Genomic DNA, 23,164 nt, shown 5'->3' on the forward strand with positions numbered 1-23,164 from the left:
TTAGAAAATATCCTTTCACAAATTCCATGTCCTTTAGAAAATATCCTTTCAAAAAATCCACGTCATTTTAAAAAATATCCCTCAAAAAATCCACGTCCTTTTGAAAATATTCTTTCAAAAAATCCAGGTCCTATAGAAAAAATCCTTTCAAAAAATCCAGGTCCTATAGAAAAAATCCTTTCAAAAAATCCACGTCCTTTAGAAAATATCCTTTAAAAAATCCATGTCCTTTAGAAAATATCCTTTCAAAAAATCCACATCCTTTAGAAAATATCCTTTCAAAGATCCTCGTCCTTTAGAAAAAATCCTTTACAAAAATCCTCATCCTTTAGAAAATATCCTTTCGAAAAATCCTCGTCCTTTAGAAAATATGCTTTCGAAAATTCACGTCCTTAAGAAAATATCCTTTCAAAAAATCCAAGTCCTTTAGAAAAAAGCCTCAACCTTAAGTAAATATCCTTTCAATAAATCCACGTTCTTTAGAAAATATCCTTTCAAAAAATCCACGTCCTTTAGATATAAAATATCCTTTCAAAAAATCCACGTCCTTTAGATATCCAATATTCTTTCAAACAATCCACGTCCTTTAGATATCCAATATCCTTTCAAAAAATCCACGTCCTTCTAAAAATATCCTTTCAAAAAATCCACGTCCTTCTAAAAATATCCTTTCAAAAAATCCATGTCCTTCTAAAAATATCCTTTCAAAAAAATTCAAGTCCTTTAGAAAATATCCTTTCAAAAAATCTACGTCCTTTAGAAAATATCCTTTCAAAAAATCCACGTCCTTTAGAAAATATCCTTTCAAAAAATCCACGTCCTTTAGAAAAAAAAATTCTTTAAAAAAACCCTCGTCCTTTAGAAAATATCCTTTCAAAAAATCCAGGTCCTTTAGAAAAAAATTCTTTCAAAAAGTCCTCGTCCTTTAGAAAATATCTTTTCAAAAAATTCAAATCCTTTAAGATATATATGTTCAAAAAATCCAGGTCCTATAGAAAATATCCTTTCAAAAAATCCACATCCTTTAAAAAATTTCCTTTCAAAAAATCCCCGTTCTTTAGAAAATATCCTTTCAAAAAAACCACGTCCTTTAAAAAATATTTTTTCAAAAAATTCCCTGTCCTTTAGAAAAAATCCTTATCCTTTAGAAAATATCCTTTCAAAAAAATCCACGTCCTTTAAAATATATCCTTTCAAAAAATCCCCTTCCTTTAGAAAATATCCTTTCAAAAAATCCAGGTCCTATAGAAAATATACTTTCAAAAGGTCCACATCCTTTCAAAAAATCCACGTCCTTTAGAAAATCGTCCTTTCACAAAAAATAAGTCCTTTAGAAAATACCCTTTTAAAACATCTACGTCCTTTAGAAAATACCATTTCAAAAAATCTACGTCCTTTAGAGAGTATCCTTCCAAAAAATCCACGTCCTTTAGAAAATATCCTTCCAAAAATTTAACGTTTTTTGGTCCTTTAGAAAATATCCTTTCAAAAAAAAATCCACTTCTGTTGGTCATTTGGAAAATATCCATTAAAAAAAATTCTACATCTTTTGGTCCTTTTTAAATTATCCTTTCAAAAAATCGAATATTTCGAAAATATACCTTCAAAAATCCTTTCCGTTTTTAATTAGCTTTTCCATTTTTTAATAATATATTTTTATATTTTATTTACATTTATACATATTTATATATATTTTAATTTATTTTATATATTTTTATTATCAAGACTTTTTTCTTAAAATCTAATTTTTATAAATTAAAAAAAAAACATATACAACATTCAAAATAAATTCCGAGTTTCTTCTTGCTTCTCTCACCCAGGGTTGGGTCTCCAAAACGGCGACACAAAAACAAAACAATTTTTGAAAAATCATTTTCAAAATTAAAACAATTAACAAAAAAAACTTCTTCCTTGAGGAACTTCAACCCAGCATTTCAAAATAGGCTCTCTTCTGTGGGCTCAAAGGGTGACTCTCATTTAATGCCCGGCGGTCCGGTAGGTGCTGGCCGATAGCTGCAACGGCTGGCATTGTGGAACATCAAACTGGTCGAGGTAAGGGTTCCGCGTTCACGTCGACTGCTACGTCCCGTTATCAGCTCCCTAACTGTCTTGCGATATTTATCCGAGAGGACGCAGTACAAAAAGAAATTGGCCGCTGCATTTAGGGCCGAGAGGAAATTGAAAACATTGCCCAACACCCGTTGCAGATTATAGTCCAAATCTTTATTTTGCAGCCTCACAATGAGATATGCGGCCCAGGGCAGCTGGCAAATGATGAAGCACACCACCACTGCGATTAGGGTAATGGTGACACGGTTCTCCTGGGAAACTGAGGTTGAGGAGGGGCGGTCCTGTAATCAAAGAAAAAATCAACATTAAAAATTCCAATCCTCTCTCATCCAATTGCTCTCTCTCTCTCTTTCTCCCTCTCTCTCTCTCTGTCTCACCTTTGGCTTCCTCATACTACTGGCATTGGTCATCTTACCCCTTAGGGTATTCGATCTTCTCACCATCACCACCAAAAAACAATTGAATGTGGACAGGACACTTAGAGGCACCAGGACATAGACAATCAAGGAGACATATGACCAAATTCTGTCATATTCATCATTGTTTCCCAATATGCCCAAACCATTGCTATAATAGGTCACCTGGAATCCAAAAAAAAAGTTATCGGAAAAAATCCATTAAAATTTTGGATCTTCAACACATCCACCTAAACATAGGCCCACCTTTATTACTCACATTTTTACAGCTGTCTTCGGGCTCCAGCGCCTGGGATTCATTCTGGCTTTGATTATCGAAATCGCGAACAGAGGCCATGGATGGACTGAGCTGGACATCGTCCGGGGAGGGAATGTTCACAATGGAGGGAAAAGCTAAGAAAATAAAAATTAGAGATAATTTATAAAACATATGGAATTTCGAAAATTTTGAAAAAAAAAATATTGAAAAAATTCGAATTTTTCGAAATAATTTCGATTTTTTTTGGAAAATTTTTTTACAAAAAAATAAAAAAAAATTGAAGAAAGGTTTGTCCTTAAAAAATCTTCTGCTACTTCCTAAAAATTATTTTGTACCTCGAAAAAAATAACCTCCGAAAATTTACCAAAAATCCTATTTTTTTTTTTTTTTACCTCGAAATAAATATCTTCCGAAAATTTGCCAAAAATCCAATAAAAAAATTAAAAAAAAAATAAAAAAAATCCTTTAATCCTCCCCCTCCTTACCTTCATTCTCTTGTGGCTACAGGCTACGCTTCAAATAATTCAAATAATTTTTAAGAAAAAAAAAATATTGAAATAATTTGAATTTTTCGAAATAAATTCGAGTTTTTTTGAAAATTTTTTTACAAAAAAATAAAAAAAATTGAAAAAAGGCTTATCCGTAAAAAATCGTCTGCTACTTCCTAAAAATTATTTTGTACCTCGAAAACAATATCTTCCGAAAATTTGCCAAAAACCCTATTTTTTTCCGAAAATTTGCCAAAAATCCAAAAAAAAAAAAAAATAAAATAATTCATTTAATCCTCCCCTTCCTTACCTTCATTTTCTTGTGGCTGCAGGCTACGCTTCAAATAATTTTGAAGAAAAAAATATTGAAATAATTTGAATTTTTCGAAATAATTTCGAATTTTATTTTATTTTTTAACCTTTTTTACAAAAAATTATAAAAATTGGAAAAAATGCTTGTCGTTAAAAAATTCGTCTGCTACTTCCTAAAAATTATTTTGTACCTCGAAAAAAAAATATCTTCCGAAAATTTGCCAAAAATCCTAAAAATTTTTTTGTACCTCGAAAACAAAAATATCTTCCGAAAATTTGTCAAAAATCCGATTTAAAAAAATGTTAAAAAAATCATTTAATCCTCCCTCCCCCCTTACCTTCATTTTCTTGTGGCTGCAGGCTACGCTTCAAATAATTCAAATAATTTTGAAGAAAAAAAATATTGAAATAATTTGATTTTTTCGAAATAATTTCGAATTTTATTTTATTTTTTTAACCTTTTTTACAAAAAATTATAAAAATTGGAAAAAAAATGATTGTCCTTAAAAAAAATCTTCTGCTACTTCCTAAAATTTTTTTTGTACCTCGAAAAAAATAACTTCCGAAAATTTGCCAAAAATCTTAAATTTTCTTTGGTACCTCGAAAAAAAAATATCTTCCGAAAATTTGTCAAAAATCCATTAAAAAAAATATAAAAAAAATCTTTTAATCCTCCCCCTCCTTACCTTCATTTTCTTGTGGCTGCAGGCTACGCTTCAAATAATTCGCCACAATATCCTCGGAGGTTGCCATTATTATGTCTACATCACCACTGGCCGTAACATCACCACTACCTTCAATGGAGTTGGAAAAACTGCCACCAGGCTTTGCCAAAGCCTCTGTGATGTGAAATGAAGTTGGTGCTGACGAAGGTAATGATTCTGTATTTAAAGAGCATGGCTTGCCCATGGGATCCAACAGACGATACTGGACGCTGGCTTTGTGTTCGAAAAATGTACTCATTGTGGATAGGAGGCAGAAGAGGGTTACAGCTATGAGGAAAAATACAAGAAATTAAAAAAAATTTTATTTTAAAATATTTTATAAACCATCCTTAAAGTATGCTCTGAAAATTGCAAATATATATCTTAAATTTAAAAAAATATTCTGCTCCCAAAAGTATGCACTGAAAAATATTGATCAGCAAATCCGTGGATTTAAAAGAAAATTGGATCTTCCCTCTTTAAGAACATATTCAAGGTAAGCTTACAAAGTTATTAAAGGAAACACAGTAGAGGGCTCCTAAAAGTATGCAAAGAAAAATATGAAATTTCAGATCGAAGGATTTGAAGAGAATTTCAAATTGGTTATCTTCTCTCATTCAGATTATTTAATTAAAAATGCAATTGAATTCAAAAATGGGAAATAATATTGGGCTCCTAAATGTATGCACTGAAAAATATTAATCTTTAATGCTGAGGGTTTTAAAAAAAATTGAAGGAATTTAAAATAGACTAACTCCTCATAAAGGGTATTTTAGTAACATTTTCCCCTAATAAGAAAATATTGGACTCCTAAAAGTATGCTCTGAAAAAAATACTAATAGTCGGACTCCTAAAAGTATGCAACAAGAAAATGAATCTCCAAATCCGAGCATTTTTAAAGCTGAATAACTTCAAATGGTGAATTCCTGGTTAAGACTGCTTCAGTATTGATTAGAAGAGAGAGAATGAAAGAGATAATATTGGTCTCCTAAAAGTATGCAATAAAATAATATTTAGGTACAAATCTAAGAATTTCAAGAAATAATAATGACTTTGAAAAGGCACTTCCTCCATAAAAAGTATTCGAATAGCAGACTCGCTAAACTGCAAAAGACAAGAAAATATTGGGTTCCTAAAAGTATGCTCTGAAAAATTTAAATTTCTATATCTGGCCAATGAGCTTTAGAGGAAATGACAATCGTATTATATTTTAATACAAATTATGGGAAATATAGTCATATTATCCCAATAAAAATCTGAAACATCCTTCGCTGAAGTTTCCACCAGCCGCTCTGAACCCTCCACCCTCAAAATGTTTTTTTTTTTAAGATTTGACTTGAAAATTTCCTTCAAACGGGGTTTCTCTTAAACACATCACCCAGAAAACACACCCATTGTTAAACTGTTGTATATTTTCTTTCTTAGCAACCTGCCCCTCTGCCTCCCTCCCTCCGATCAAATGTCAGGTAATTGAAAGTACTGAAAAGCCGCCTTACGTACGAGCAGTTATTTGCGATTACCATTTTCAATCGTTGTCTTTTTCCGACAGCCATTCAGTCAGTTAGTCAAGTCATTCGTTCAAGCATTTGTTGGCTGGTTGCTTGGCTGAGTGAATGACTGACTGACTGGATGGTTGGTTGGATGGTCGGCGGCTGATCGCTTGGTTTTGTTCGCATACCACGTATTTTAGTTCAGTGAGGGAGTGCCCACATAATTATTGTCGCTGTGGTATGACATGTGTCAAGCAGGGGTGGGCAAACGAAAATGATAACTGCGATTGAAAATTTTTAAACAAAAGTGGAGAGAAAAATTTTTTAAAAAATACATTCCAATAGAAATCTTTTGAAATAAAAATTAAAGAAAAATAGGAAAAAATATTTCTTTAAAAATTCACGTTATTTGGTTATCTTAAAAAATAATTTTTTTTAAAACCACGTTTGTGAAAATTTTTGAAAAAAAATATTTTTTAAAAAATACACGTTTGCTAACTATTTAAAAAAAATATTTTTTTAAAAAAAACCCACATTTATTGGAACTCTTATAAAATATTTTTAATATATTTTGACTTTAAAAAATAAAAATCATTAAAAATCGTTTGTAGTCGGTCCTTGAAAAAATATTTTTTTAAAAATTCACGTTTGTAGTCGGTCCTTGAAAAAATATTTTTTTAAAAATTCACGTTTGTAGTCGGTCCTTGAAAAAATATTTTTTTTAAAAATCCATGTTTCTTAAAAATTTTGAAAGATTATTTTTAAAAAATCTAAGTTTTTTGAAATTTTTGAAAAATAATTTTTATTAAATTCACGTTTGTAGTAGGTCCTTGAAAAATATTTTTTAAAAATCCACGTTTGTTGGAACCTTTAGAAAATTATTTTTAAAAAATCCACGTTTGTGGGAACCTTTAAAAAATTATTTTTAAAAAAATCCACGTTTCTTGGAACCTTTAAAAAAATATTTTTAACAAATCCACGTTTGTTGATATTTCAAAAAATATTGTTTAAAAAATCCACATTTGTTGGAACCTTTAAAAAATATTTTTAAAATATCCACATTTGTTGGAACCTTTAAAAAATTATTTTTTAAAAAATCCATGTTTGTTGGAACCTTTAAAAAAAATATTTTTTTAAAAATCAACATTTGTTGGAACCTTTAGAAAATTATTTTTAAAAAATCCACGTTTGTTGGAACCTTTAAAAAATTATTTTTAAAAAAATCCACGTTTGTTGGGATCTTTAAAAAATTATTTTTAAAAAAATCCACGTTTGTTGGGATCTTTAAAAAATTATTTTTAAAAAAATCCACGTTTGTTGGGATATTTAAAAAATAATTGTTAACAAATCAACGTTTTTGGAACCTTTAGAAAAAAAATCGACGTTTTTTGGGATCTTTAAAAAATCCACGTTTGGTGAAATCTTTGGAAAATTATTTTTAAAAAATCCATGCTTGTTGGAACCTTTAAAAAATTATTTTTAAAAAATCCACGTTTGTTGGAACCTTTAAAAAATATTTTTTAAAAATCCGCATTTGTTGGAACCTTTAAAAAAATATTTTTTAAAAATCCACGTTTGTAGTCGGTCCTTGAAAAAATATTTTTTAAAAATCCACGTTTGTAGTCGGTCCTTGAAAAAATATTTTTTAAAAATCCACGTTTGTAGTCGGTCCTTGAAAAAATATTTTTTAAAAATCCACGTTTGTAGTAGGTCCTTGAAAAATATTTTTTAAAAATCCACGTTTGTAGTAGGTCCTTGAAAAATATTTTTCAAAAATCCACGTTTGGTGAAACCTTGAAAAAATATATTTAAAAAATCCGCGTTTGTTGTAATATTGGAAAAAATATTTTTAAAAAATCCGCGTTTGATGTAATATTAGAAAAAATATTTTTTTAAAAAATCCACGTCTGTTTTTTTTTTCTAAAAATCCGCGTCTGTTGATTACTTTAAAAAACATTTTTTAAGAAATCCTCGTCTGTTGATTACTTGAAAAAAATATTTTTAAAAAAATTCACGTTTGTTGATTACTTGAAAAAATATTTTTTTAAAACATCCACGTATGTTGACTTATTTCTGGAATCTTTAAAAAATTATTTTTAAAAAATCCATGCTTGTTGGAACCTTTAAAAAATTATTTTTAAAAAATCCACGTCTATTGCAACCTTTGGAAAATTATTTTTAAAAAATCCACGTATATTGATTATTTGAAAAAATATTTTTTAAAAAATCCACGTCTGTTGGTTACTTTAAAAAAATATTTTTAAAAAAATCCACGTCTGTTGGTTACTTTAAAAAATATTTTTTAAAAAATCTACGTCTATTGATTATTTGAAAAAATATTTTTTAAAAAATCCACGTCTATTGATTATTTGAAAAAATATTTTTTTTTTAAATCCACTTCTATTGATTATTTGAAAAAATATTTTTTAAACAATCCACGTCTATTGATTATTTGACAAATATTTTTTTAAAAAATCCACGTCTGTTGATTACTTGAAAAAATATTTTTTTAAAAATCCACGTCTGTTTTTTACTTGAATTTTTTTTTCAAATCCACAACGGCAGATTATTTGAAAAAGCATTTTTTAAAAAATCCACTTCCGTTAATTATTTGAAAAAATATTTTTTTAAAAACCCATGTCTGTTGATTATTTGAAAAAATATTTTTTTTAAATCTACGTCTGTTGATTGCTTGAAAAAATATTTTTTAAAAATCCACGTCTGTCGATTACTTGAAAAAATATTTTTTAAAAAATCTACGTTTGTTGATCTCTTGAAAAAATTTTTTTTTAAAAATCCAACTTTGTTATTACTTTAAAAAAACATTTTTTTAAAAAATCCACGTTTTGAGATTACTTTAATTTCCCTTCTTCTTTAATTTCCCTTTTGCCCACCCCTGCTGCCACTTCATTGCTGAAGAATCTTTCCTCTTTTCTGGCTCAAAAAAAAAAATATGAACTCACTATCTCTTCGCTTACCTGCAATAACTTTCTTGGCCAACGATTCCGTGCAGAATGTCTGACGCTTCAAGGGATAACGTATCGCAATAAATCGTTCGATGGTAAAGCACACAGCTATGTAAATTGATATATAGGCTATAAATGATGGAGATGGATGCACAAACATACACACACACACTCGCAAATGCATGGCCGGGCGAAAAGATACATAACAATCCAAGAGCATGATGGAAGGCATCATGTGTTGTTCACCACCAGCCAGCCAGCCAGAAGCCACAAACATCATCATCCACGTCGTCATCGTCGTCAGAGAGTCCAATGAGGCCAGGCCGTAAAACAACCGGAAAAAATACCACCATAAAAAATGACGTAGAACATAGCGAAGAACGGGAAGTAGACGGAGAGGGGAAAAAATTGTTAGCATTTTTCAAATATCTTTTCAGAATTGAGTTCAGCCACACACAAAAACAATAACAACTCGTTTCTATTGTTGTTGCTTTTGCAAGGAGTTTGAAGCTGTTCATCCATAACTTACCGCAGGCATCACACAGCCATGTAAAGGTCCCGTACAATTCCCAATAGATTTTGACATGCAGATGTATGTACTGGTAGTGTTGGAAGGAGAGCAGCAGGCCCATGGTCAGGAAGAAGATGTCCGTAATGGCCAGAGCGGTTAGATAAATGTTTGTGGTGCAACGCATGCGTTTTCTGGAATTAAAATTTTGGGAACAATTTGAAAAAAAAATATTTTTAAAAAATCCAAGACTTTTCAAATTTTTGAAAAAAAAAAATATTTTTAGAAAATCCAATTTTTGAAAAAAATATTTTTAGAAAATCGAAGACTTTTTATATTTTTGAAAAAAATATTTTTAGAGAATCCAAGACTTTTTATATTTTTGAAAAAAATATTTTTAGAAAATCCAAGACTTTTAATATCTTTGAAAAAATGTTTTTAAAAAATTTACGTCTGTTGCTAATTTCGAAAAAATATTTTTTTAAAAATCCACGTCTGTTGCTAAGTTTGAAAAAAATATTTTTAAAAAAATCCACAGCTGTTGTTGAGTTCGAAAAAATATTTTTAAAAAATCCACGTGTGTTGCTAAATTCGAAAAAAATAATTTTTAAAAATTCCACGTCTGCTGCTAAGTTCGAAAAAAATAATTTTTAAAAATTCCACGTCTGTTGCTAAGTTCGAAAAAAAATTATTTTAAAAAATCCACGTCTGTTGCTATATTCGAAAAAAATAATTTTAAAAAATCCATGTCTGTTGCTAAGTTCGAAAAAATATTTTTAAAAAATCCCACGTCTGTTGCTAAGTTCGAAAAAATATTTTTAAAAAATCCACGTCTGTTGCTAAGTTCGAAAAAAATATTTTTAAAAAATCCACGTCTGTTGCTAAGTTCGAAAAAATATTTTTAAAAAATCCATGTCTGTTGCTAAGTTCGAAAAAAATATTTTTAAAAAATCCACGTCTGTTGCTAAGTTCGAAAAAATATTTTTAAAAAATCCACGGGTGTTGCTAAGTTCGAAAAAATATTTTTAAAAAATTCACGTCAGTTAATATCTTCGAAAAAATATTTTTAAAATATCCACGTCTGTTGCTAAGTTCGAAAAAATATTTTTAAAAAATCCACGTCTGTTGCTAAGTTCGTAAAAATATTTTTAAAAAATCCACGTCTGTTGCTAAGTTCGAAAAAAATATTTTTAAAAAATCCACGTCTGTTGCTAAGTTCGAAAAAATGTTTATAAAAAATCCACGTCTGTTGCTAAGTTTGAAAAAATATTTTTAAAAAATCCACGTCAGTTGCTAAGTTTGAAAAAAATATTTTTAAAAAAAAACCACTGCTGTTGTTGAGTTCGAAAAAATATTTTTAAAAAATCCACTGCTGTTGTTGAGTTCGAAAAAATATTTTTAAAAAATCCACGTCTGTTGCTAAGTTCGAAAAAATAATTTTAAAAACCCACCTCAGTTGCTAAGTTCGAAAAAATATTTTTAAAAAATCCACGTCTGTTGTTAATTTTAAAAAAATATATTTTTAAAAAATCCACGTCTGTTGTTAATTTTAAAAAAAATCCACGTCTGTTGTTAATTTTAAAAAAAATATTTTTAAAAAATCCACGTCTGTTGTTAATTTTAAAAAAATATTTTTAAAAAATCCACGTCTGTTGTTAATTTTAAAAAAATATTTTTAAAAAATCCACGTCTGTTGTTAATTTAAAAAAAAATATTTTTAAGATGTTGGAAAAAATATTTTTAAAAAAATCCACGTCTGTTGCTAAGTTGGAAAAAATATTTTTAAAAAATCTACGTCTGTTGCTAAGTTCGAAAAAATATTTTTTAAAAAATCTACGTCTGTTAATGTCTTCGAAAAAAATTTTAAGATTCCAAGGCTATTAATGTCTTCTAAAAATATTTTTAAAAAATCTCGCACTTCTCTCTCAATTCTCATTTTCTCCCCCTTGAAGTTAGGTGTGTGGGAGTTACCGTAATCATCATCTATCGATATTTCCCCCCTAACCTTTTTTGAAGGAAAGCGACCATAATTTGTTTTCCCGTCGTTTCATTTCCAATAAATGTTTGTTGGTTTTTCTAATGGCAGGGCAATTTAGAACGCCAGGATAAAGAAACGCCAAGTAAGAAAAGAGAATTCTAAACGGAATACGCAATAAAATAACAGAAAAATTGAAATGGAAACGTGTTTTATAACTTCCAAGAGAAATTGAAAAAAGAAACAACAAAAATAAATAGTAAAGGGCGAATTCACCCCGCAAGGAGTCAAAGGTGTTGCATGTGTGTGTGCGTGTGTGGCTAAGTTGAAGCGTTTAAATAAAAAGTAATTGACAAATAAATAAATTTTAATAGAAAAGAAACTATTAGGAAATGGGAAAAAGTAAAGATGCCAATCTATAATGGCAATGAGTGGTAAATGGTTGTGATATGGCAACGATATGATGCAGGAGGGGAAGGGGTGAAGGGAATGATGGTATAAAAAAAATGGGGGAAATAATAAAAATAAATATTGCCATCAATTTTTAAACTTTGAGGAAAAAAATGAGAAAAAAATGCATGCTGCTGGAAGCTAATTCAGCGAAGTTTCGATTCGAAATGAACGAAAATCTCCCACTAAAATTAATTTTAGGGGAGTAGTGTAAAAGAAGGAAATATTTTTCATCAAATTTCATTATGGGTCACCGAACATAAGAAATCCGCATCTATATCACATACCTTTAAAATCTTTACATAAAATTTTGGAATTTAAAAACAAAACAATAATATTTTGGTAGAAATTGTACCTTTTCCAAAATGGGCAAAAATCTCCCACTAAAATTCCTTTTAGAGACATACTATAAAAGGAGGAAATTTTTTTCATCGAATTTCATTATGGGTCACCGAGTACATGAAATCTGTAGCTATAATAGATATCCATAAAATCCGAATATCAATTAGGGTATTAAAAAAACATATTTTGGTAGAAATTGTACTTTTTCCAAGATGGACCAAAACTCCCCACTAAAATTCATTTTAGGGGAGTAGTGTAGCAGGAGGAAATATTCCTTATCAAATTTCAATATGGGTCACCGAACATAAGAATTCCGCATCTATAATATATACCTTTAAAAACTTTACATCTTTTGGCATTTTAAATTAAAAAATATTAATTTGGTAGAAATTGTACCTTTTTCAAAATGGACCAAACTCTCTACACGAACCTCATTTTAGAGGAGTGGGCTAAATGGAGAAAATATTCTTCACAGAATTTTAGTATGGGTCATCGACCACATGAAATCTCTAGCTATTATATATATCCACAAATTCCGAATATAATTTTGACATTTAATATTTAAAAGTATTATTTTGGTAGAAATTGTACCTTTTTCAAAATTGATCAAAATCTCTACCTAAACTTCATTTTAGGGGAATAGTGTAAATGAAGGAAATAATCTCCACAAAATTCTAGCTTAGGTCACCGACCACATGTAGCTATAATATATATCCATAAAACCCCTATATCAATTTGGGCATTTAAAAACAAAATAAACTAGTAGAAATTGTACCTCCTAACAAAATGGACCAAACTCTATATCTAAACTTCATTTTAGGGGAATAGTGTAAGTGAAGGAAATATTCTCCACAAAATTCTAGCTTGGGTTACCGACCACATGAAATCTGTAGCTATAATAATATTCATAAACCCCGAATATCGATTTGGTTATTTAAAAACAAAAGAAATTATTTTGGTAGAAATTGTTCCTTTTCCAAAACAGACCAAAATCTCTACCCAAACCTCACTTTAGAGGATTAGGGTAAATGGAGGAAATATTCTCCACAGAATTTTAGTGAGGGTCATCGACCACATAAAATCTGTACCTATAATATATATCCATAAAATCCCTATATCAATTTGGGCATTTAAAACGAAATAAATGATTTTGGTAGAAATTGTACCTTTTTTTTTTAAAATAGACCAAAATCTCTACCTGAACTTCATTTTACGGGAATAGTGTAAATGAAAGAAATATTCTCCACAAAATTTTAGTGAGAGTCACCGACCACATGAAATCTGTAGCTATAATATATATCCATAAATCTCGAATATCAATTTGGGTTTTTAAAAACAAAAAATATAATTTTGGTAGAAATTGTAACTTTTCGAAAATGGACCAAACTCTCTATCTAAACTTCATTTTAGGGAAGTGATGTAAATGAAGGAAATATTCTCCACAAAATTTTAGTTTGGGTTGCCGATCACGTGAAATCTGTATCTATAACATATACCTTTCAAATTTTTACATCTTTTGGCATTTTATATTAAAAAATATTATTTTGGTAGAAATTGTACCTTTTTCAAAATGGACCAAACTCTCTACCTAAACTTCATTTTAGGGAAAAAGTATAAATGGAGGAAATATTCTCCACAAAATTTTAGTGAGGGTCACCGACCACGTGAAATCTGTAGATATAATATATATCCATAAAATCCGAATATCAATTTGGGTATTTAAAAACGAAATAAATTATTTTGGTAGAAATTGTACCTTTTTCAAAATGTACCCAATTCCCTACCTACACCTCATTTTACGGGAACACTGTAAATGGCGGAAATATTCTCCACCAAATTTTAGTGAGGGTCACCGACCACATGAAATCTGTAGATATAATATATATCCATAAAACCCGAATATCAATTTGGGTATTTAAAAACAAAACAAATTATTTTGGTAGAAATTGTACCTTTTTCAAAATGTACCGAATTCCCTACCTACACCTCATTTTACGGGAACAGTGTAAGTGGAGGAAATATTTTCCACAGAATTTTAGTATGGGTCGCCGACCACAAAAAATCTGTAGATATAATATATATCCATAAAACCCCTATATCAATTTGGGCAATTAAAAAACGAAACAAATTATTTTGGTAGAAATTGTAGCTTTCCCAAAATAGACCAAAATCTCTACTAAACTTCATTTTAGGGGAATAGTGTAAGTGGAGGAAATATTCTCCACAAAATTTTAGTTTGGGTCGCCGTCCACATAAGATCTGTAGCTTTAATATATATCCATAAAATCCGAATATCAATTTTCGTATTTAAAAACAAAATAAATTATTTTGGTAGAAATTGTACCTTTTCCGAAATGGACCAAAATCTCTAACTAAACTTCACTTTAGGGGAATAATGTAAATGAAGGAAATATTCTCCACAAAATTCTAGTTTGGGTCACCGACCACATGAAATCTGTAGCTATGATATGTATCTATAAAATCCGAATATCTATTAGGGTATTTAAGAAAAATATTATTTTGGTAGAAATTGCTCCTTTTCTAAAATGGACCAAAATCTCTCTCTAAACCCCATTTTAGGGGGGTAGCGTAAAGGGAGAAAATATGCGTCATCAAATTTCGTTAGGGATCGCCGACCACAAGATATCTGTAACTATAAGATAGAACCATAAAATTCGTAATGTAAAAGCATGGCTTGAGTTTTTCCACATTTTTCTTTATTTTCCCCCACGCAACTTTAATCCCTTTCAATATCCTCCCAACAAATTTTATGAACGATTTACAGTTCGTTTGTTATTCCCTTCGAAATTGTTCGATATGTGCTGCACACATATGTATCTACATATGTATGCACACATGTTTGCATGTCCGTAACCAAAGGAGGATATGAATTCCATTCCTGCAATAAAAACAAAAGTGAGGTTATGGCATGTGTTGCAACAATGCAATGTTCGGGGTTGCATGTCAACAACAATATCCTTTTTTTTGGAAGACAGGCAAGGAGGGAGGATGGTAGGAAACTCAACTCTGTAATATCAAACATTCGATAAAAAGGAATCCTTTTATTGTCCATGAAAATTGAGGTACATGTGGGAAAATAAAACCAACAATGGATGGATGGGGGGAGGCAAGAGACATAAAGGAAAGGGGGTCTGCAAAGGGAGTGATTATTTCTAGAATTAAATGTTTCTCCTGGAAAAAAACTTCGAGTTTCTATGGAAAACCTTACGGAATTGAGATTTTCTGTGGAAAAACTTTGCTGAATTCAATTTTTCTAACGGAAAAGCTTTGCTGAATTGAGTTTTTCTTTCGAAAAAATAGCTGAATTGAGAGTTTATTTGGAAAAACTTAGCTGTGTTGTGCCTGAGTTCTCAAGGAAAATTTACTTGAATTGAACATTTTCCAAAATTTTCCTTTCCGGTTTGAATTTTTCTTACGCATGATTGATATTAATAAAAAAATAATAATAAATATATATTAATCATATGTATACTTAAAAACATTACGTATACTTAATATCAACTCAGTAATATAGCTCATACGTCAGTTGGCACCAAAAAAGGTTATAATGAAATACAAAAAATTTACCACCAATTACAAAACCGAGCCAAAATCTTCAAGAAAACCAAATTCTAGAAGGTTCTATCCAAAGAAGGAAATCTTCCTCATCGAATTTCACTGCAGGTCTTCCGCAACAAAAAATTTTTAGATATAGTAATTACATATGAAATAACAATATCTATTTGGGTATTTAAAATAAGTATTTTTTTGGTCGAAATTAAATAACTTTCAAATAGACCCTAAATCTCCCACAAAAGCTCATTTTAGGGGGACAGTGTAAAGGGAGAAAATATTCTTCCTTAAATTTAAGTATGGATCATCGACAACAAAAAATTTATATCGTAAGTATTTATCAAAATATTACAACAACAATGTGAAAAATATTAATTTTCGGGGGTAAAATTGAACCCTTTAAAAAATGGTCAAAATCTTTTACTAAACCTCATGTTAGGGGAGTGGTGTAAAAGGAGAAAATATTCCTCATTAAATTTTAGCATGGGTCACCGACCACAAGAAATCTGTAGCTATAATACATGTCCACAAAATCTCAATATCAATTTGAAAATTAAAAAAACCAAAAATTATTTTGGTAGAAATTTTACCTTTTCCAAAATGTACCAAAATCTCCCACTAAATTTCATTTTAGGTAGGTAATGTAAAGGTAGAAAATATTTTTCATCAAATTTAAGTATGGATTATCGACCACTAGAAATCTGTAGCTATAATAATATCCATAAAATTTCATTAATAAATTGTCTATTAAGAAAAACATTATTTTGGTAGAAATTGTACCTTTTCAAAAATGGGTTAAAATCTTATACTAAATTTAATTTTAGGGGGGTACTGTAAAGGGAGGAAATATTCCTTACTGAATTTTAGTATGGGTCATCGACCACAAGATATCTGTAGCTATAATAAATATTCATAAAAATTTCATATCAATTTGGCCATTTAAAAAATATATTTTGGTAGAAATTGTACCTTTTCCAAAATGGACCAAAATCTCCCACGAAACCTCCTCTTAGGGGGACAGTGTAAAGGGAAAAAATAATTTTCATCAAATTTGAGTGCCACTTACCTACCACAAAAAATCTGTAGCTTCAATATATGTCCATAAAATCTCAATATCAATTCAGGGAATTTAAAAGAAAAAAATGTTATTTGGTAGAAATTGTACGTTTTTCGAAATGGACAGAAATCTCCAACTTAACTTCATTTTAGGGGCAAAGTTTAAATGGAGAAAATATTCTTCACAAAATTTTAGTATGGGTCGTCCTCCACAAGAAATTTGTAGTTTTAATATATAACCATAAAACTTCCATATCGATTTGGATATTTAGAAACGAAAATTATTAATTTGGTAGAAATTGTACATTTTTCGAAATGGTCCAAAATCTCCCACGAAATTTCATTTTAGGGGGGCAATATAAATGGAGAAAATATTCGTCATAAAATTCTGGCATGGGACACCGACCACAAGAAATCAGTATCTATGACATATACATTTAAAATCTCTATATTAATTTGATCTTTAAAAAGAAAAAAAAATATTTTGGGAGAAATTGTACCTTTTCCAAAATGGACCAAAATCTCCCACACAACCTCCTTTTAGGGGGACAGTGTAAAGGGAGAAAATAATTGTCACCAAATTTGAGTGCCACTTACCTACCACAAAAAATCTGTAACTTCAATATATATCCATAAAATCTCAATATCAATTTAGGGAATTTAAAAGAAAAAAATATTATTTTGGTAGAAATTATACCTTTTCCAAAATGGACCAAAATCTCCCAATAAATTTCATTTTAGAGGGGTAATGTGAAGGGAGGAAATATTGTTCATCAAATTTCATTATAGGTCACCAAACACAAGAAATCTGTAACTTCAATATATGTCCATAAAATCTCAATATCAATTCAGGGAATTTAAAAGAAAAAAATATTATTATGGTAGAAATTATACCTTTTCCAAAATGGACCAAAATCTCCCAATAAATGTCATTTTTGGGGAGCAGTGTAAAAGGAGAACTTATTTTTCATCAAATTTAAGTATGGGTTATCGCCCACAAGAAATCTGTAGCTTCAATATATGTCTATAAAATCTCAATATCAATTTTGGGAATTTTAATGCAAAAAATATTATTTGGTAGAAATTGTACGTTTTTCGAATTGGACAGAAATCTCCAACTAAACCTCATTTTAGAGGGGTAATGTAAAGGAAAAAAATAATTTTCATCAAATTTGAGTGCCACTTACCTTCCACAAAAAATCTGTAGCTTCAATATATGTCAGTAAGATCTCAGTATCAATTTTGGGAATTTAAAAGCAGAAAATATTATTTTGGTAAAAATTGTACCTTTTCCAAAAATGGACCAAAATCTGCCAATAAATTTCATTTTAGAGAGATAGTGTAAATGGAAAAAATATTTGTCATCAAATTCCATTACTGGTTAGCGACCAAAAGAAATTAATATCTATAACATAATAAAATCTCTATATCAATTTGAGCATTAAAAATAAAAATAGTATTTTGGTAGAAATTTTACCTTTTCCAAAATGGACCAAAATCTCCCACTAAATTTCAGTTTAGGGGGTAGTGTAAAGCGAGGAAATATTCTTTATAGAATTTTAGTGTAGGTCATCGACCACAAGGTATCTGTAGCTATAATAAATATTCATAAAAAAATCGTATCAATTTGGCCATTCAAAAAAAGTATATTTTGGTAGAAATTGTACCTTTCCCAAATATGACCAAAATCTCCCACTAAATTTCATTTTAGGGGAATAGCGTGAATAGAGAACTTATTACTCATCAAATTTCAGAAAGGATTATCGACCACAAGAAATCTGTAGCTATAATATATATCCATAAAATTTCCATATCGATTTGGCCATTTAAAAAAATATTTTGGTAGAAATCGTACCGTTTCCAAAATGGACCAAAATTTTCCACATAACTTCATTTTAGAAAGGTGTTTTTTACACTACCTATGTTTGTCATCAAATTCCACTATAGGTCACTGATCACAAGAAATCGGTATCTATAATATATACCTTTAAAATTTCCATATAAATTTGAGCATTAAGGATTAAAAATAGTATTTTGGTAGAAATTTTACCTTTACCAAAATGGACCAAAATCTCCCACTAAATTTCAGTTTTGGGGGGTAGTGCAAAGGGAGGACATATTCCTTACTGAATTTAAGTATGGGTCATCGACCACAAGAAATCTGTAGCTATAAAAAATGTCCATAAAAATTTCATATCGATTTGGCCATTAACAAAAAATATTTTGGTAAAATTTTTACCTTTTCCAAAATGGACCAAAATCTCCAACTAAACCTCATTTTAGAGGGGTAATGTAAAGGGAAAAAATAATTTTCATCAAATTTGAGTGCCACTTACCTACCACAAAAAATCTGTAGCTTCAATATATGTCTGTAAAATCTCAGTATCAATTTTGGGAATTTAAAAACAGAAAATATTATTTTGGTAGAAATTGAACCTTTTTCAAAATGGACCAAAATCTCCCACTAAATTTAATTTAAGAGGGGTAGTGTAAAGGGAGAAAATATTCTTCACAGAATTCTAGTGTTGGTTACCGACCACTAAAAAATCGTAGCTCTAATATCTTCCATATAATCTTAAGGTCAATTTGGCGTTGAAAGAAAAAAAAATAGTATTTTGGTAGAAATTGTACCTTTTTGAAAATGGGCCGAAATCTCCAACTGAACTTAATTTTACGGGGTCAGTGTAAAAAGAGAAAATATTTTTCATCAAATTTCAGGGAGGGTCACCACCCACAAGAAAATCGTAGCTTTAATAAGTTCCATATAATCTTAAGGTCAATTTGGACATTTAAACAAAATAAATTATATTTTGCCAAGATTAGAAAAAAGTCAAAAATACTGATCCAAAACTCATTTGTCGTTTCTCTGGAAAGTCGCATTTTCTCTAAAATTACTTGCAACCAAAAATGTTCCCCATTTTTCCGCCAACCAAAAAAAAAAGTTCTCGCCCAAAAACTTACCTTGTCAAAACATAAACGCTGACTGAGTTTCCCAGGACGCCAATAACGAAAATGCATGGTACCAATATCTTCTGCACCACATGACGCACCTCGTTTACCGTCTCATCGCTGATGTGGACCATGATGCTGACAAGCACGATGAGGATGATGAGAGAACTTTTGCTGCTGCCGCTTGGCTAAATAACTTGGTTCCAAGAGATAGCTGGTATTGTTTAACTTCGGTTGCACTTTTCCAGCCAAAACACGGCTATTTGTTTTTCTTTCTATGGCAATGCCCTGGAGCTTGGGAAAATAGCGTTTCTAATGATACTTTTGTTGCAGTTGTCTTCGTGTTGTTGTTGTTGTTTTTGTTGCTTGCTTGTTATTGTCTATCGTTTGGCAATGTTATTTCTTTGGTAGTTTTGTATTTAGATTTCTCTGCTCTTGGTATTATTGCTGTTGTTGCGTGTCGTTTGGAATTTCCCAAAATACTTGTTTTCCGTTTCTTCTTGGGGTTATTATCATTGTTATTATTGGGGCCGTGGTTGACAATTGCCGCTACTCAAAAGCATGATTGTGCTTGCCATTTTGCCAAATGTTCAACAATTTCAATGGAATTTTCATTTAAATTTTTTTGAGTTCAAGATTTTTTTTTTTTTTTTTTTTTTGGTTTCCAAAAAAGTTTTGCAAATGTTCGAAAGGTTAATGGTACCTTTCTATGCTAATAGTTTGGGTGTATATTTTTTATTTTTTTGGCTGTGAAAGTTTTGCGCGTTTTGCAAAAAAAATTCATGAAGCAATGGGTCATTAAACTCAAATTAGTTTTTATTTAATGGTAATTTGTTCAATTTTTTTCTGATGGCTGCTTTCAATCTAAATTGATTTCATTGCCAGTTTGCTGCCATTAAATGCCTTTCCAATGAGCTGTAAATACAAATAAAAATTGGAGATAAATAAACAACAACAAAAAAAGCGAAATCAGCAAATATTGAAGCAGTAAAATTGTTTAAAATATTCTCTTCCTGATATTGTTTATTTTCTTCAGATAACCATAAAAGAAAGGTATTTTTGGATTTTTATCTACCTTGGGTGTGAAAGGAGAAAAGACTTCCTATTTTGTTTAAAAACAAATGTAAACAAAAATATATTTTGTTGTTTTTTCCTACGTCCAAAAAAAATAATAAAAAATTAAAAAATAATAAAAATTTTATTTATTTTTCTTAAATCAATAATTTATTTACGCGCGATTGAATTAATAAAAAATAATAAAAAAAATTATAAAAAAAAACTCATAAATATTCTTATTATTAACGTATACTTAATATTAACTTGATAATATAAATCATACGCCAATTGGTACAAAATAAATTGCAATGACCACAATTGATAGATCGCATATTGAGACTAAGCCAAAATCTCCCACAATACTTAACTCTAGAGGCTTACTCCCAATGAAGAAAATGTTGCTGATCAGATTTCACTAGGGGTCTTCAAAGACAGGAACTTTGTAACTATAACATTTATATATGAAATAATATTTTCAAATTGGGTATTTCAAAAAAGACATTTTTTGCTCAAAATTATACCCTTTCCAAGACACACCAAAATCTCCCACAAAAACTCATTTTAGGGGGAAAGTGTAAAGGGAAAAAACATTATATATCAAATTCTAGTCGGGGTCCTCAACCACAAGAAATCTGTATCTATATTACATACCCATAAAATCTCAATAATAATTTGGGTATTTAAATATCAAAAAATTATATTTTGGTAAAAATTATAACCTTTCCAAAAACGAACAAAATCTCCCATTACAGTGCATTTTAGAGGAATTGTATAAATGGAAAAAATCTTTTTCATCAAATTTCATTACGGGCCTTCAACCACAAGAAATCAGTAGCTGTAACATATACCCTAAAAATCTCAATGACAATTTTGTAAAATATAGAAATAATATAGAAATAAAATGTTCTTCAAAATTATATTATCTTGAATAACGACCAAAATCTCTCCCAAAACCGCATTTTAGAGGCATAGTGCAAATGAAAAGAATATTTTTCATCAAATTCCATTATGGGTCACCAACAACAAGAAATCGGTAGCTATATTATATACCCTTAAAATTGCAATGTCAATTTGGCTATTTAAAAATTAAATGTTATATTGATAAAATTTGTAACTTTTCGGAAATGGTCCAAAATCTCCCCCAAAACCGAATTTTAGAGGCATAGTGTAAATAGAAACAATGTTTTTCATAAAATTTCAATGAGGATCTTCAGCCACAAGAAATCTGTAGCTAGAATATATTCCCATAAAATTTCCATATCAATGTGGAGATTCAAGGCATGGAAATAAAAGTTGATGAAATTATACCTTTTTGGAAAAATACCAAAATCTCCCCCTAAATCGCATTTTAGAGGCATAGTGTAAATGACAAAAATATTTTTCATCAAATTTCAGCAAAGGTCACCAACAACAAGAAATATGAAGCTATATTATATATACATAAAATCGCAATGTCAAGTTGGCTATTTAAAAATAAAATATTATATATATAATGTTACCATTTGTATCTTTTCGGAAATGGACCAAAATCTCCCTCTAAACCTCATTTTAGGGGAATAGCGTAAATGGAGAAAACCTTTTTCACCAAATTCTAGAGTAGGTCACCAAATACAAGAAGTGTGTAACTTTAATGTATATCTACAAAATCACAATAGGATTTGGGGTATTTTATACAAAAGATATTATTTTGTGACATTTTTACCGTTTCCAAAAATGTATCGAATCTCCCACTAATCTCAAATTTAGGAAAATGGTGTAAACGGAGAAAATATTTTTCAGTAAATTCCATTATGGGTCGTCGATCACAAGAAATCAGTATCTATAATATATAGCTACAAAATAACGATATCGATTGGGACATTTAAAACGAAAAAAATAAAATTTGGTCAAAATTATACCTTTTTGAAAAAAGACCTAAGTCTCCAACAAATCTCAATTTTAGGGAAATGGTGTAAACGGAAAAAATATTTTTCATCAAATTCCATTATGAGTCACCGAGCACCATAACTCCCTAACTATAATATATACCTCGGAAATCTCAGTATCGATTTGGGTATTTCAGAATAAAAAATATTATTTTATAAAATTGGTCCATTTTCCAAAAATGGACCAAATTTCCCACTAATCTCACTTTTAGGGAAATGGTGTAAACGAAGAAAATATTTTTCATCAAATTCCATTATGGGTCACAGAGCACAATAACTTCCTAACTATAATATATACCTTGGATATCTCAGTATCGATTGGGACATTTAAAACGAAAAACTTGTATTTTGGTCAAAATTATACCTTTTTGAAAAAATACCAAAATCTCCCATCAATCGCAATTTTAGGGAAATGGTGTAAACAGAGAAAATGTTTTTCATCAAATTTCATTAAGGGTCACAGAGCACAATAACTCCCTAACTATAATATATACCTCGAAAATCTCAGTATCGATTTGGGTATTTCAGAACAAAAAATATATATTTTTTGTAAAATTAATCCACTTTCCAAAAATGGACCAAATCTCCAACGAATCTCAATTTTTGAGAAATGGTGTAAAAGGGA

At 29.7% G+C, this 23,164-nt stretch overlaps 1 protein-coding gene across 2 annotated transcripts; it reads right to left on the reverse strand.

Annotated features, from left to right (window-relative positions):
- Nucleotides 1–1,779: 1,779 nt before the first annotated feature.
- On the reverse strand, nt 1,780–20,469 carry LOC101899002 (uncharacterized). 2 transcript variants are annotated; one of them, XM_059118904.1, is made up of 7 exons: nt 19,571–20,469; nt 9,235–9,407; nt 8,718–8,813; nt 4,232–4,537; nt 2,746–2,879; nt 2,448–2,651; nt 1,780–2,351 (listed from the first exon to the last, which is right to left on the reverse strand). In XM_059118904.1, the coding sequence occupies exons 1-7, from the start codon at nt 19,690–19,692 to the stop codon at nt 1,974–1,976; spliced, it is 1,413 nt and encodes a 470-aa protein (XP_058974887.1). In that variant the 5' UTR covers nt 19,693–20,469; the 3' UTR covers nt 1,780–1,973. The 2 variants fall into 2 exon arrangements, with proteins under 2 accessions (XP_058974887.1, XP_005181856.1); XM_005181799.4 differs by having other exon boundaries at nt 8,718–8,834.
- Nucleotides 20,470–23,164: the final 2,695 nt, after the last annotated feature.

Source organism: Musca domestica, unplaced genomic scaffold, assembly GCF_030504385.1.
Source record: "Musca domestica strain aabys unplaced genomic scaffold, Musca_domestica.polishedcontigs.V.1.1 1359, whole genome shotgun sequence".
Taxonomy (NCBI): Eukaryota; Metazoa; Arthropoda; class Insecta; order Diptera; family Muscidae; genus Musca; species Musca domestica.